Source organism: Balaenoptera musculus, chromosome 4 (genome assembly GCF_009873245.2).
Source record: "Balaenoptera musculus isolate JJ_BM4_2016_0621 chromosome 4, mBalMus1.pri.v3, whole genome shotgun sequence".
Taxonomy (NCBI): domain Eukaryota; kingdom Metazoa; phylum Chordata; class Mammalia; order Artiodactyla; family Balaenopteridae; genus Balaenoptera; species Balaenoptera musculus.
Window position 1 is genome coordinate 6,749,883 of NC_045788.1, and position 15,283 is coordinate 6,765,165.

Sequence of the window (15,283 nt, forward strand, 5' to 3'; positions counted from 1 at the left end):
TAAAAATATAAAAAAATTAAAAAAAAAAAAAAAAAAAAAAAAATCCAGTTTCTCAGATAAAACAGGATTTCATCAGTCTTTGCTCAAAGACTATAATATAATGGCTCCTCTCTGAAACTCTGCTATCTCGCAGTTCTCCCTGGCAGAACCCTATCAGACCTAGAATGCCTTTTCAAATGATACCTTCCACCCCCGCAAACCAGTGCTACTCCAGGCAGGATAAACTCCCTCCTTCCTGTCACTGCTCCGTGACAAGTCATCACCTGCGTCCCCAGGCTCTCACCAGCACCCAGCCTCTTAGCTTAAATTTTGGGTTCTTCGCACTGAAAATTCATTTCCAAGGCCAATGGTGTGGCACTGCAACTTCCTATCCCTTTGACACGTTTCATGTATTTGAAAAATATTTAAATGATTATTCACATGTTGGAGTTCTGGCAGGTGCGAGAAGCAAGGTGCACAAGAGCATGCACATTCTGCAAGAAACTGAGTACAGAGGCACAAAGATCATTCTGCAGGAGGCCTCTCTGTTCCCGGCCGGCCCCGCTCTTGGGGTCTAGTTCACTCTAGCTGAGACGGGACTGATCCGCCAATCTTAGCAAGGGCTGGATGGGACTTCCCTGGAGGTCCAGTGGTTAAGACTCCATGCTTCCAATGCAAGGGGCGTGGGTTCAATCCCTGGTCGGGGAAGTAACATCCCATGTGCCGCATGGTGGGCCAAAAAATTAAAAAAAGGAAACGGCTGGAGACGTGGGACGGAAGAAACAGCCACGTGACTTCTCCTGCACCACTTCTGGGAAGATGGAAATTGCTTCTGCACCACCTTTCCCAGCCCCCACTAGCATCCTGGCAGCCGAATATACAAAACAAAGCATCCCCCCACCCCCCTGCCTCATGAGACTCAGGTGGGATGAGGCAAGGCTGAGGCAGCAGTTGCACAGAGTCAAACTCATCTCAGATGGGCTGGAAAGTACCCACGGAGCCTCCCAGAGGGAGCTGAGAAGGATGGGGTCCCGCTTTCCTACCCCTCCTGATCGTGTCACTGAGGCAGGCTTTGCTGTGTGTATCCATCAGTCTCAAGCCCTTGCATCAAACAAAGACCCACAAGAGCACTCCCTTACTTTGGGAAATGGGTGAGGATTAGAGTCCGTTTCTCGAGTGGCAGTTTGTCTTTCTCCTGCCTCGCCTGTTCCAGGAGCTGTCGTCTCATCACGGTGAAGACAGAGCGGAGCAAGGTTCTCCCGAACACCTGGGCGGTCTCGTACCGAGGCAGACTGTCACAGAACTGGGGCACGTTGCAGTAACACAGCCACCTGCAACCAGAGGAGAGCACGCCATCAGTATCCCTTAAGCCCCAGACCATGTGGAACACCCAAGGATGGCTACTCTGTATCCTCAACCTCAGCAGGAGAAACCAGGTCTGCAGTGACCAGCAGAAGTATCACCACCAGCTAGTAAAACGTGGGAATTAGGTTAGCTCACCCTGCCATAGCCACTTGGGTCCGATTCTACTAGAATCATTCCATTCTGCAGCATCCTTTAAATAGGAGGAGGAATTAAAGGGGAAACCGAGGAAGTCCCTTTTGCAGAAGAATAAGAACTCCCCCATCTAATCCTCTAAGTAAAATTTAAGGCTTCTTTAAAATGCCTACGCAGCATTCACACACCTCCACAGCTTTGGTGGGAAGATAAAGATCTTCAAGACTGTTCAAAACTCAGTCAAAACGCAGGAAGTAATGAGCTTCCACCATCTGTGGCTTAGGTACGTTTTCAATGACTCAGACTCAAAGTCAAAAATGCATTTCAGCGTTGCACACGGCTGGAGGAGTTCCCGGGACCCAGAGGGAAACCAGGGCTTTCCTGAAACCTGGTCACAGTTCTGGGGCACACGGGCTACGTAGAGCATATGATTGAGAAAGCTCGTTCAGCCAAGAGAAGCTAGAAAATGAGCGTCCATCCACAATGGACCCACCTTCTCCAGGGTCTCCCGGAGATGCAAGCCCTGAAATTCCCGGCAACATGGGCACACAGTGGGGCCCAGAGGGCAGCAGAGACCAGGGTCAAGGGTCGAGGCTTCATTGCCCAGCTCCCGCTCCTTGGTAGCGGATCCAAACATCCGCTTCCAGGACAGGACTGCTTTCCCCAAATAAAACCCTCTCCTCCCTGTGTGCCTTCCTGATCTCGTTGAAGATGGGGGGCCGTGCTCCAATGTGCCCAAACTGCTGAAGGACGCCCCAATGAACTGTCAGCCCCTCAATAAAGAGTGGAACAATATTCACTTACTCATGCTTCTTGACTTATTTTTTATCTTATTCTGTGTTACTTCTTAGTTCTCCTGTGTATGGGGTGGGACTGTTTCATCTTTGGGGAAGAAACCTTTCATCAGTGTTAGTTCATCCACCTAGATTCAAAATTAACCTTAAAACCCTGCAACGATTTCTGTTCTCCTCTCAACTTTTCTGTCCTAATAATTCACACCCAAATGTCATTTTATGACGCGATACCCAGATGGGCATCTTAAGGGCTGCACTGTATCTTGTCAAGTCGGAAACAGTGACCTTGGGAGCAGAAAAAGCTAGGAGGTGCATTGATTTTGTAATTCATAAGGCACTTCATATAGAAATTCATCACCTTCGAAGCCAGTCTTTGCTGGAAGTTAGCCTGTGGCCACTAAATGAAGTTAAAATATTTGGAGTGGAAGGGAGGCCAGCTCCCAGGGAACTAATTATGAAACTACAAATGTAATCACAAACCATAATCATCAGTTCAATTTCATGAGACTTAGGCTATCATAAGATTGTTTGTAAATGTTAATGATATTAAAAGTATGTCCAATCTGCTGCAATGGAAGATATATAAGGATTTAAGGATTTAGACCAGTACTGTCCAATAAAGCCTCTATGATGATAAGATTGTTGTATACCTGTGCTGATAGCCACCAGCCAGGTGTAACTACTCAGCACTTGTACAAATGAAGAGCTTAATTTTTTTTTCTTCTTTTTTTTTTTTTTTTACTGAAGTACAGTTGGGTTACAATGTTATATTAGTTTCAGATGCACAGCAAAGTGATTCAGTTTTATATATACACATATATGTGTATATACATACATGTGAATATATAAGTCTTTTTCAGATTCTTTTCCCTTATAGGTTATTAGAAAATATTGAACATAGTTCCCTGTGCTATACAGTAGGACTCTGTTATTTATCTATTTTATATATTGTAGTGTGTATATGTTAATCCCAAACTCCTAATTTATCCCTCCCACTCTTTCCCCTTTGGTAACCATAAGTTTGTTTTCTTGAAGAGCTTAATTTTTTTTTTAAATAAATTTATTTATTTATTTAATTTTTGGCTGCGTTGGGTCTTCGCTGCTGCGCGTGGGCTTTCTCTAGTTGCAGCGAGAGGGGGCTACTCTTCGTTGCGGTGCGCGGGCTTCTCATTGTGGTGGCTTCTCTTGTTGTGGAGCACGGGCTCTAGGCACGCGGGCTTCAGTAGTTGTGGCTCGCGGGCTCTAGAGCGCAGGCTCAACAGTTGTGGCGCACGGGCTTAGTTGCTCCGCGGCATGTGGGGTCTTTCCAGACCAGGGCTCAAACCCGTGTCCCTTGCATTGGCAGGCGGATTATTAACCACTGCACCACCAGAGAAGTCCCAAAGAGCTTAATTTTTAATGTTACTTAATTTTAATCAATTTAACATTAACTTTCAACCAACAAGGGCCTACTGTAGAGCACAGGGAACTAGCCTATGATAAACCATAATGGAAAAGAATCTGAAAAAGAATAAATTTATATATATCAATATATCTGAATCACTCTGCTGTACACCTGAAACTAACACACCATTGTAAATCAACTATACTGAAATTAAAAAATACATAAAGGGGGCTTCCCTGGTGGCGCAGTGGTTGAGAATCTGCCTGCCAATGCAGGGGACACGGGTTCGAGCCCTGGTCTGGGAAGATCCCACATGCCACGGAGTAACTGGGCCCGTGAGCCACAATTACTGAGCCTGCGCGTCTGGAGCCTGTGCTCCGCAACAAGAGAGGCCGCGATGGTGAGAGGCCCGCGCACTGCGATGAAGAGTGGCCCCCACTTGCCGCAACTAGAGAAAGCCCTCGCACAGAAACGAAGACTCAACACAGTCATAAATAAATAAATAAAAGAACGTGAATTTCTTTAAAAAAAAAAAAAAAAAAAGCAAACTGGGCTATTCATTTCAGTAACAGTCAAGTGGTCTTAGTTTGCATTCAATTTCCAATCAGTTTCTCAATCTATTTCATCTGAAGTCTTCAGGTTACCCACTATAAAAAATACCTATTTATTTATGGTTAGGAAGTTAGCCATCTGTATTAGCCATACAGACTGAAAAAAAAAAAATACATAAAGGAAAAAATAAAAATAAAATAAATAAAATTTACTTTCAAATGGAAACGCTGTGAAATATTTTTCCATTAAACAAAACTTTACTGTTTTGGTAGAACCCCATTTATCTTTAACCACTTAAAATTTAGTGAATGAATTTAAATGTGCTGTAAGGATAAAACACACACTGGATTTGGAAGACTTAGTACCAAAAATACAAAAGTATAATACATCATTAGTAATTGTTCATATTGATTCCATGGTGAAGTGATAATATTTTTATATATTGGGTGAATAAAACATTATTAAAATTAATGTCCTGTGTTTATTTTTTTAAATGTAGCTACTAGGAAATGTTAAATCACATATGCGGCTCACTTTTGTGGATCGTATTATATTGTATTTGGCAGTGCTGATTTTGTGTCTAAAAGAGCATTTCCATCTATAGGGGTCACAGATGTCAGAGACCCTACTTAAAGACAGATGCTCTTTCTGCTATGGCAATGATAGGCTATAAATATTATCATAAAATCATAAAATGTTGTCCCAAAGTGCTTAATAGGTCATTCACTCTCCCCAGAGTAGAGGAAGGCAGCATAGATGATCATCTAGTAAAAATTTTCAAAGAATAGGTTGCCATTCATTTCCTCTGAGAATTATTTTTATAGACCTCAGTTTACACTTTGTAGTTTAGTTTTGTTTTTACTTGCAAGACTAATCTTATTTTATAAATCTGTAAGGGCACAGTATGAAAAGACAGGAGATGAGTCAGCGTGTGGTGTTTCGGGAACTGCTCTAGTAACTGACACAGTCCAGGTGTGTGGTGAGACAGAAAGAAGGAAACGAGAATGAATGTGTGCCTTGTCACTACTCACACGCTCCCCCAAAGACTAACCTAGAGGAAGAGATTATACCTAAACGACTGGTTTCAGGTCTTCTCCAAAGAAGTGAAAGGACAGCTCAGGGATCTTTGTACGCCTAACGGTGACGGCATGGGCGTGCAACTGACGGACTGTTCAAACAACTGTCTCTGACTTCTTAACGGCATCGTGATTTGCAACCACCTTGCTTTCTTTAAAACGTGAATAGAATTGGAGAACTTGACTGCAGAAGACCATGTCATCCTACTTACTTGCTGGACTGAAAATCCTAAGGTTTTCAGGAATTAAGTGACCTCTCCCAGTTCTCCCAAACTAAAAGGCTAGTTACTTTTAGAGACCAGACTAGAAGCTAGGTCTCCCGAGTGCCAATCCACTGTTCTTTCCATGCTCCATGATAAATACTGCCCTAGATTTACACACCTAATTATGAATGCCCAGGAAGCATGGTGACAGGCTATACCTCATACAGCAGTAGTTATATACAACTGTTTCACCAAAATCAATTTAGTTATATCTAACTTGCTCAGTATTCTTACAAAGCATCTCCCCAATATAGGCATGACCTCTAATTTTGAGAAGGTCTGCACAACCGAGAATCTAAGGCTAATTATTTGCCACTTTCCTTTAGCATATTCTGTTGGTCAGATGTATTTTAAGAAGTCGTATTCCTTTGACACTTTATTTTCCAGTTATTTCCTCGTGAAATTATATTAGCACACCATCATGGAGTTCAGGGAATTTCAAAATATTTGTCCAGATTTTTTTCCAACACCACAGTGATTTCTGGGGGACGTATAAAGGTATACTTAATTTATACTTATATAAATTATTAAGGTTAAGTATTTTAACATTACTATACCAGATATTTTTAACATATAAAATATTTACGTTTTTCCTTAAGTCAGAACAGAGAGGATAAGTAATTTAAGCAGCTCTACTGTTCAGTCTGCATTTAATTTTTTATTGGCTAGATCCTCACAGGTTAGCTTTGTGAGGGACATAATCGTTTTCTGAGCCTATTCTCTTCCACGGAGAATCCTGTTTCTCCCCATCTTCATGCTGATGTGCACGCCACGAGTTTTCCGCCCCTCAGTGCTAATGGCTACAACTGCTATAAATTACATGCTGAACCAGCAGTCCAGCTCCTGACGTTCACTGACACGTCACCTGGTACCTGCAGCTGTAACAGGACCTATTTTGGAGAAGATGGTATCAGGGAGACACCATGCCTCGGCGGCGTGTGGTTTTTTTAAATTCCCACGTGGTCGAAACAAGTCTCGCTTCTGATAATGTTCACAGGTTGTTCCTCTCTGCTTCCCTTTCTTCCTCAGCACGGCGGTGGGGGGGAAGCCCGGGGCGGGGGTGGGGGTGGGGGGGGCGGTTTGGGAGGCACATCTACCTTCATTCCCTTATTATTCACACAGGCTCCTGATCTCCGGCCCGCCTAGAAATCGGCAGGTTGCAGGACGGGCTCACTCGAGGACCTCGCCGCTCCTCTTCCCTACATCCGACTCCACCCTTCCGCCCTCGGCTGGGGCGAGGAGGCGGGGCCAGCCAGGACCCTGAGGCTGTCTCTCGGCGCCCTTTCTAAAGTGACCCTCAGGGCTTCCCTGGTGGCGCAGTGGTTAAGAATCTGCCTGCCAACGCAGGGCACATGGGTTCGAGCCCTGGTCTGGGAAGATCCCACATACCGCGGAGCCGCTGGGCCCGTGAGCCACAGTTGCTGAGCCTGCGCGTCTGGAGCCTGTGCTCCGCAACAAGAGAGGCCGCGATAGTGAGAGGCCCGCGCACCGCGATGAAGAGTGGTCCCCGCTTGCCGCAACTAGAGAAAGCCCTCGCACAGAAACGAAGACCCAACACAGCCATAAATAAATAAATAAAAATTAAAAAAAAAAATAAAGTGACCCTCAAATCGCTACCCTCTCATCCCACTGCACACACTCCAGCAGAAGAGTCGCACGCTGGCAGTGACTGAGCTTTGGAGGGCGTGTGTTGGGGGGAAAGCATGACTAGCATCTTCCCAGCGCCTGTGCTGTGCGCCAGACGCCATGCACGGGTCACTTCAGGGGACACACAACAGCCATGGGACCGGGCAGAGGAAGAAACAGAAGGTCCAGGAGGCGAGGTGAGAGCTCTAACACACACACAGAACTGGGGAGGGATGGAGCCATGGTTCAAACCCATCGCTCATTCCAGAACTCGACTTCTATTTTTTACGACTCCTTGAGTATTCATAAGTGCCGCCCATTTCTTGGGAATTCCCAAGTGCTACATAGTATTTTTATTCTGTTTTCTAAAATACAGCATTAACTCCCGTGCTGCTTCACAATTAATTCTCCTTCTTGATGAAACAATTTTTCCTCTCTTAAGGGCGGCAAATATTGGGAATTCCCTGGCGGTCCAGTGGTTAGGACTCCGTGCTGCCACTGCAGGGGTCACGGGTTCAATCCCTGGTTCAGGGAACTAAGATCCCACAAGCTGGCACGCCCAAAGGAAAAAACAAACAAAGACAGACAGAAAAAACGACAAAAAGAGAGGCAAATATTTTCAGGGATTTGGCTTTGACAAATATTCAGCTTTGTCAATCGTTCACAGATGGAGTTAAAAGACACGTAGAGTTCTATTATCTCAACTCATTTTAAACAAGAGTAACAATACTATAGGAACTATTGTTAATATAAAACTCTGAAATGAAGGTGTGAAAATGAAGACATAATTTAAAAAGTTGATTTTGAAGAAATCTGTAAATCTTTACAATTATTAAGATAAAATACTTTATAACTCAAATTGTATACATTGTAAAAGGGGAGAAAAAGAGGGAAAGGGGGTTTTAACTCATGAAATCAGGTCAGTGATCAGAGAGAAAAGCTTATCTTCAACTACACCCATTCCTCTTTGTCATCCGCTGTTACAGAAAATAACCTGGGTACAATTGGTCTTTATGAGCTGTCAAAAAACACTGCCTATTTTAAATTGGGGGCGGGGGAAAAACCCTGAAGCAAACTTGATGTGCCTATAAAATATAAATGGGAAAAGTTATAAAAAAGGTGAACAGAATGGATAATACAAGTCCCTGTCTTACTTAAATAAAAATAAATGTAAGTCATTCTATTTTGTAGGGCCCGTGTTTATGACTCTTAAGTCAATTCTATTATTCTGCAAGTCATAAGTAATAAAAATAAATTCCCACTTTAGAAAAATGTGTAATTCTTGGATGTGTAATCCAAGAACATGTTTGATGTCCACCAACAGGGACATGATTAGGTAAATTACAGTACATCAGTTCAACAGACTGTAATACAACCAGTAAAACGTCTGAATGGGGGACAAAAAGGATGCAAATTTTGTATTTTCTTTCATTCTAACAAATGGAAAATATCTATTTAAAGGGACAATGGCTGTAAGACAATATGTATAATGATACTATTTATACCATGCTGCTGGGACTATGGTGATCTTTCCTTCTTTAAAAAAAAAATTTTAACACTATTATATTCACAGTCATTGCTTTTTTTTTGTAATGATGTCTCTATATAACAATTACAGAGTCATAGTATAATTATCTAGATCAGCAGTGCTCGATAGAAATACCATGCAAGCCACACACGTAAATGTAAGCCATGCATTTAAATTTCCCAGTAAGTCACGTTAAAAAAGTAAAAAGAAACAGGTGAAATTAACTTTAACATATTTTATTTAATTCAATATTTCCAAAATATTACCATTTCAACACGTAATCAATATAAAAAACTATTAAACTATTAATGAAATACTTGACATTCTTTTTTTTTTTTTTTGTACAATCTTAGAAGTCTCCATTCATGCCAGCCACACTTCAAGGGCTCAGTTCAGGTCTAGATGATTTGGATCCCTCACCCTCCAAAACATCATGCTATTAATGAAGAGTAGGAATCTGGGGAGTTAAATTAGACGTTCTCTCTAACTGATGGAGTCCCGTGATAACCGGGCAACCCTCTGCTTGCAGAGGCAAGTAGCAATGTTATGTCTGCAATGTACTTTATGGGCCAGAGAAGAAGAACCGGCCATCTGCTTACCTTGTATAGTTCTCCTTGTATCCAGAAATATCATCGTTGGGAGATCGCAGTCTTCGTTGAGATGGAGCCTCCAGATGCCAATAGTTGATGCGGTTCAGGAACATTTTTGCCAACTCAACTATTGTTTGCCTTTCTTTGGATGGCAGGTGACTAAATTTGTACTGTACAAAGTTATTCACACCCTTAAAAGGAGGAAAGGCAATTTATTCATGCAGCTGTGCAGTCCTGAACACTCACAAGGTCAGCCCCGTTGGTGGTCATTAGCAAAAGAAAAGACATTTCTCTATTCACAAAAAGCTCTTCCTTTTTCCCTGTTAGAAAACAGGAGTGCCCAGAAGGAATCATGCCTCAGATCACAGTCTATGAAAAGTGACAAGACACAGAGGCTGTGAGTTGCAATCCTATGCCTGCTGCAATCGTGACGTGCTAAAGGAAAATTCAATATCGCGGACCGAAAAAGTCAAAACCCCATAAACAATAAAATATGGCTATTTTGCAGCATAACTCTTGCTGTACTGTCAACACAGTAGCTCACATATAATGAGATGCTTGGATAAATATATAATGTTTTTACATTCGTAAAATTTTAATTTCTGAACTAAACCACTAGAATTTGAACTTTTACTATCACTCTGTCAGTTTTAGTAAACCTACCAAAAGAAAATTCTTATTCAGAATTATGGCCTTTTAAAATAATCTGTGGATTTGTGGATTAACTTAATCTTTCTTCAGAACACTCCCATCTAATTTAATTTCAAATAAAGGAACAATGAATTCTTATTTCGTAGGGATTGAAGACAACGTTTTTTTCTATGAAAAACTGACTGATAAAATACATTTATTTGTTTCTGATATCATGTCTTCTGTAATTATTCTTATCAAGAAATGCAGTCCAGAGTATCTGAGATTTACTTAGGCAAACAATGATGGGCCAAAAAATTGATACTGATGAGAGATACTGACAACACCTAATAGAAAAGGTCTATACATATCAACAGATTCCCCAAGTAAATCTCGGCTTCTTTGCAGGAATCATAATGTACCAGGAAGCCAATTTCTGGAAGCAAAATCTCATTTCTTTTCTGTGCTTTTTACTTGACTTACAATGCTTTTCACATTGCTCCTGAATTCCCTCGCCTCAATAGACTTTTCAACAGTGCAAACAGAGGAACAAAGACTTAATTTTAAAACATCAACACCAAGAAAAAGCCCATTTCATGTGTTCTGACGAACTACATGCTCTACTTAATTTTTTTCTTTCCCAAACACACAGTGAATTCTAAGCATTCAGCAACCCTAAAGAGACACAAGCTAGATCATTTATTACATTAAGTATTCACTTCTGATCCAAATGGCCCAAGACAATTCCTACAGACTTTGAACATCTCTAAGCCAGCAATGAGGATGAAAATGAAAACGTTTGTTCAGCCTTAAAGCAATAAAAAAGGGGCTTCTCTTGTATCTCTTTACCTGTTCAATGCTAGGTTTCTCAAATGGGGGTTTCTTCTCCAAAGAGCCTTCAACCACAGGTTTTCCTCTTTGTAAAATAGACTTTCTCAAGAGCTGTAAGGAAATCATTTAAAAAAAATCAGTCAGTGTCACATACACACACACACACACACACACACACACACAGAGACACTATGGAGTCTCCAAGCTTACAATCTTGCTGGGAAAAAAAGGCCACATTAATCTAGAAAAATGGTACAGATGAACTGGTTTGCAAGACAGAAATAGAGACACAGATGTAGAGAACAAACTTATGGACACCAAGGGGGGAAAAGGAGGATGGAATAAATTGGGAGATTGGGATTAACATATATACACTAATATGTATAAAACAGATTACTAATGAGAACTTGCTATATAGCCCAGGGAACTCTACTTCACTTCACTGTACAGTAGAAACTAACACAACATTGTAAAACAACTATACCCCAATTAAAAAAAAAAAAAAAAGATTACAAACATTTTCTCCCATTCTGTTGTTTGCCTTTTAGCTTTATTTATGGTCTTTATAAATTTTTTTTATTTTAATTTACTTAATGTGTCAACTCTTCCTCTTTTTGTTTATCAGAATTTAGGTCTTAACGATATTTCTAAATAATATTAATAATGTTGTCTTGCTTAATACTAATAATATCATAAAAGTATTACAAAACATTAAAAAAAAAAAAAAAAGAGGCCACATAATGGAGCTGGGCCAGGCCATACCATGCTGTCTTCCCACATACAAAAGGAAAAAAAAAAAAAAAAAGGTCGGAAGAAGAGAAATTCCAAATAAGTTGCAAAGGCAGTAAGTGCAGTATAAAGCCCAGAGGATGAGAGCTCAGAAGTCTGCCTTACCGAGGGAAGATGTCACAGAAGAGGAAGGGTATAAACTGAGTCTGGAAGGGAGGACAAACATGAAACACAACAAGAGGACGGAAAAGCATTTGCAGGAAGGTGAGGTAGGAGGTCAGCCTTGGAGGGAAGTTAAGGGCTCAGTACAGTTGAGGCTACATCAGTTGGAGGTTAGAAGCCCCGTTTAAACTTTGATGTTATTTTTTTCCTAAGATATTTAGTCAACCAAGATGTGGATTAAAAGTAATAAGAGTAGGGCTTCCCTGGTGGCGCAGTGGTTGAGAGTCTGCCTGCCAATGCAGGGGACACGGGTTCGAGCCCTGGTCTGGGAAGATCCCACGTGCCGCGGAGCAGCTGGGCCCGTGAGCCACAACTACTGAGCCTGCGCGTCTGGAGCCTGTGCTCCGCAATAAGAGAGGCCACGACAGTGAGAGGCCCGCGCACCGCGATGAAGAGTGCCACAACTAGAGAAAGCCCTCGCACAGAAACGAAGACCCAACACAGCCATAAATAAATAAATAAACAAATACTTTAAAAAAAAAAAAAGTAATAAGAGTAACAAATTTAGTATTCTTTTTTGTTTGTTTGTTTTTGTCTTTTTGCTTTTTTTTTGGCGGTGCGTGTGGCATGCGGAATCTTAGTTCCCTGACCAGGGACTGAAACCGCGCCCACTGCAGTGGAATGAATTCCACTGGACCGCCAGGGAATTCATTTTAACATCTTATTTTGAGACATTTTAAGCTTAGGCTTTTCTCTAAAGTACACAGTGTCTCACACACACACACACACACACACACACACAGCCTTCGAAGGGAAGCTACCATATTCTATTTATCTTAATTACATGTTAGTAAATCCTGAGATCAACAAAATGGGTGACTACCAGGTAACCCAATTTGCCTTCACGCCCATGACCAGAGCTGTGAGAAGCTAAACACTTTTCGTGTTCTGGGCAGCCGGAAGCACACAGCGGCGCACCACACACCTTTCCTGCTCACCCTCCCTTCCCCACTCTGTTCGTGGCTTCTGCTGACCCAGAGGCTGGTGGACACTGAGGCCTCTGCACACGCCCATCCAGGCCACTGCAGGTGTGCTCACGCTCTGGATGGCCTGATTTAAACCCCTAAAAGGCCGAGGTCCACTGTGTACGCAGGGGCTGTGTGTGACGGCTGCGTGTCGCACACATAATCCAGGGCCCAGGCTCTTCGGGAAGGAATTCTGTAGGGCTCTCAATTGGCAACTTTCACTGTTGAGGTCTTTTTTCATTTCCTCTCCATCCACAGAATGTGGGCCAAGTGTTCTGGCATCTCAACGCCCATAAAACAAAAACGTTGCTCTTAATCCCTGCCATTGGAATTTAAAGCCCTCAAAGAGCAAATATCACAGAGAAAAAAGAACGCGGAACCACTCATTAAGACCTAGTTTGAAAATAAATTTGATCTTGAAATTCTTTACCTTCAACCTTTGCTTGAACCTTCAGTAACCTTTACACATGGGCCAGTTATGATATACGACCATGCATTCATTCATTCATTCATTCACTCACTCATTTATTCATTACATATTTATTTATTTATTACACATTTATTTACATCTTTCTCTCCTTTCTCCACTGATTGCGTTTTCAATGGAAACAAAACATGGCAAACTTTCTCCCAGGAGTTAGTGGAAATAGACGAACCCCCAAGGTTGAAGAACACCCTGTATGCCCCCTGAGCCGGGTCTTATAAGGACCTCATTTCCTTCTAGAGGTGCCATATAAATTACTCATATGTAGTATTTGCTGATCTTATCAATGTATCATGCCCATCTTTACAAAAATAAAGGTGCCATAATGATAAGTTGTTGTATGTGTTTCTAAGGATATAAAAAGACTGATTATCAAATTTAGATACAAATAATTCTGGCTGCCTACTTTTTTGTCCAGTTAAAATAAGACCATTTGGGAACTTGACCCACTGGCGGTTTCAATTTGGAGGTGGACGGATGAACTGAGGAGATGTCGAATCTCCGCTTCTTCATCTACAAAAAGATGAAGCTGGGATAAATAGGTATATACAAAGACTTTAATAATAGCAGCAAGCATTTGCTTCCTGACTTTTGCCAGGCACTGTCTGTGGTTCTTTATCTGTATTACCTCATTAATCCTCCTAACAACCTCTTGAAGTAGGTGCTATCATTATCTATAGATAAGGAAATGCGACTTGCCTGAGGTCACATTCACTAAGTGATGAAGCCAGGATTGGAACCCAGCTAGCTGAGCTCCAGAACCACGCTGACAAGCCCTAGGATAAAATGAGCTTCAGGAAGCAGCTTTTCACCGAGTTCATTTTCAACCTCTAAGGCAGAAGCTTCCAAAATGCTACTAAAATGCACAATAACATTTTGATTTAATTTAATTATGGAGACATAAGAGACACAGGAACTGCTTTTCCAAAACTAAGAAACGGATGATTTATAACTTATTTGCCCGAAGAATGACTTTGGGGGAGGAGAGGGGAGAATGCTGAATATTTTGGATTTCGTTCTCAAGAGCAAATATATTTGCATGGCTAAAGATGAGAGAGGTAAGAAAGGGAGAGAGAAAACATACTTCAAAGCGGAGCAGTGTTTTCTGGCCCGTTGGTTGGTTATAAACAGAACCTAGAGGAGGCCAACAGGATGGAAACCTTCCCTTCCAGCGGGGCGGTGAGGAACCGCCCGCCAGGGAGCTGAGTTCCAAGACAAATAATAGCTGCAGTCATGCAGACGTTGTTTTCCTTCAACTAAGGCCTTTTTCCAAAGAAGCTCTAAACAGTATGGACCTGCCAGGGTTCAGTCCAGATGACTCAGGCCTCACGGTCATGTCAACAAGTGGTCACCTGAGCAGCCTGGCGCCTGCTAATGGCTGTGGTCTCTCTCCCTTGCCTTTTCCTCCCCCCCCCCCACACCCCGCCCCAACATTTACCGTTTCAGTGTTAATAGCCCCACATGACTCCAAAAGTTGAAAATATAATTCCCTCTCCCACTGCCGTCCCCCACTGACCCCAAAAACCCCAGTAGTACAATAAAAAACAAAAGTTAATTAAAGGGGAAAAGGGAAAATTACATATTTCAAGTAAATTCAGACCCCTCCGCCCTCGCCAAAGTTCTAAGAATTGGGCATAAAATTTGCCCTGAGATTCCTAGCAGCCAAAGCAAAAGAGGAAACTCAAAGGAAAATGGATCTCTCCTCGTCACATAAAATGAAGCCCAGCCCTCATTAGGAGATGCAAACTTTTCCTGGCTGTAAGCCCCGAGGGGAAGGGGAGTGTTTTGGGTTTTGGGTTTGTTTTTCGAGATCCTTATAAGGGTTACACAATACAACATAATCAACAGTGCCCTCGGTAGCAGGTTCTGGGGCTTTTTAAATGATTCCTTCTGTCTGCCTCCCTTGTGAATCTATTTTTGGCAACCTCTCCGTTCTCCCACCCCCGGCTTCCCTCCCCCACCTGTCCTGATCGCCATCACCAGCGTGGGGAGACCCGTATCAGTGGGAAATGAGGGGCTGGGACCCAGCGGAGCTGAGGCGGAGCCATGAAGAGGCAGAGGCGGGGAGTGGCAGCAGGGCTAGGTGACTGGTGTCAACAGGCACAGAGAACAGCGGTAAGACGCCCAAGCAAA

The 15,283-nt window shown here is 42.3% G+C and overlaps 1 protein-coding gene across 2 annotated transcripts in view; it reads right to left on the reverse strand.

The window, feature by feature from the left end:
* KAT2B (lysine acetyltransferase 2B) overlaps nucleotides 1–15,283 on the reverse strand; it is a 104,200-nt gene that overhangs the window by 39,061 nt on the left and 49,856 nt on the right. For both annotated transcript variants that reach the window (XM_036850349.1, XM_036850350.1), the window contains exons 4-6: nucleotides 10,769–10,861; nucleotides 9,299–9,480; nucleotides 1,119–1,310 (exon numbers count right to left, since the gene is read on the reverse strand). In XM_036850349.1, the coding sequence (XP_036706244.1) occupies nucleotides 1,119–1,310; nucleotides 9,299–9,480; nucleotides 10,769–10,861 (467 nt within the window). The remainder of the gene's footprint in view (nucleotides 1–1,118; nucleotides 1,311–9,298; nucleotides 9,481–10,768; nucleotides 10,862–15,283) is intronic.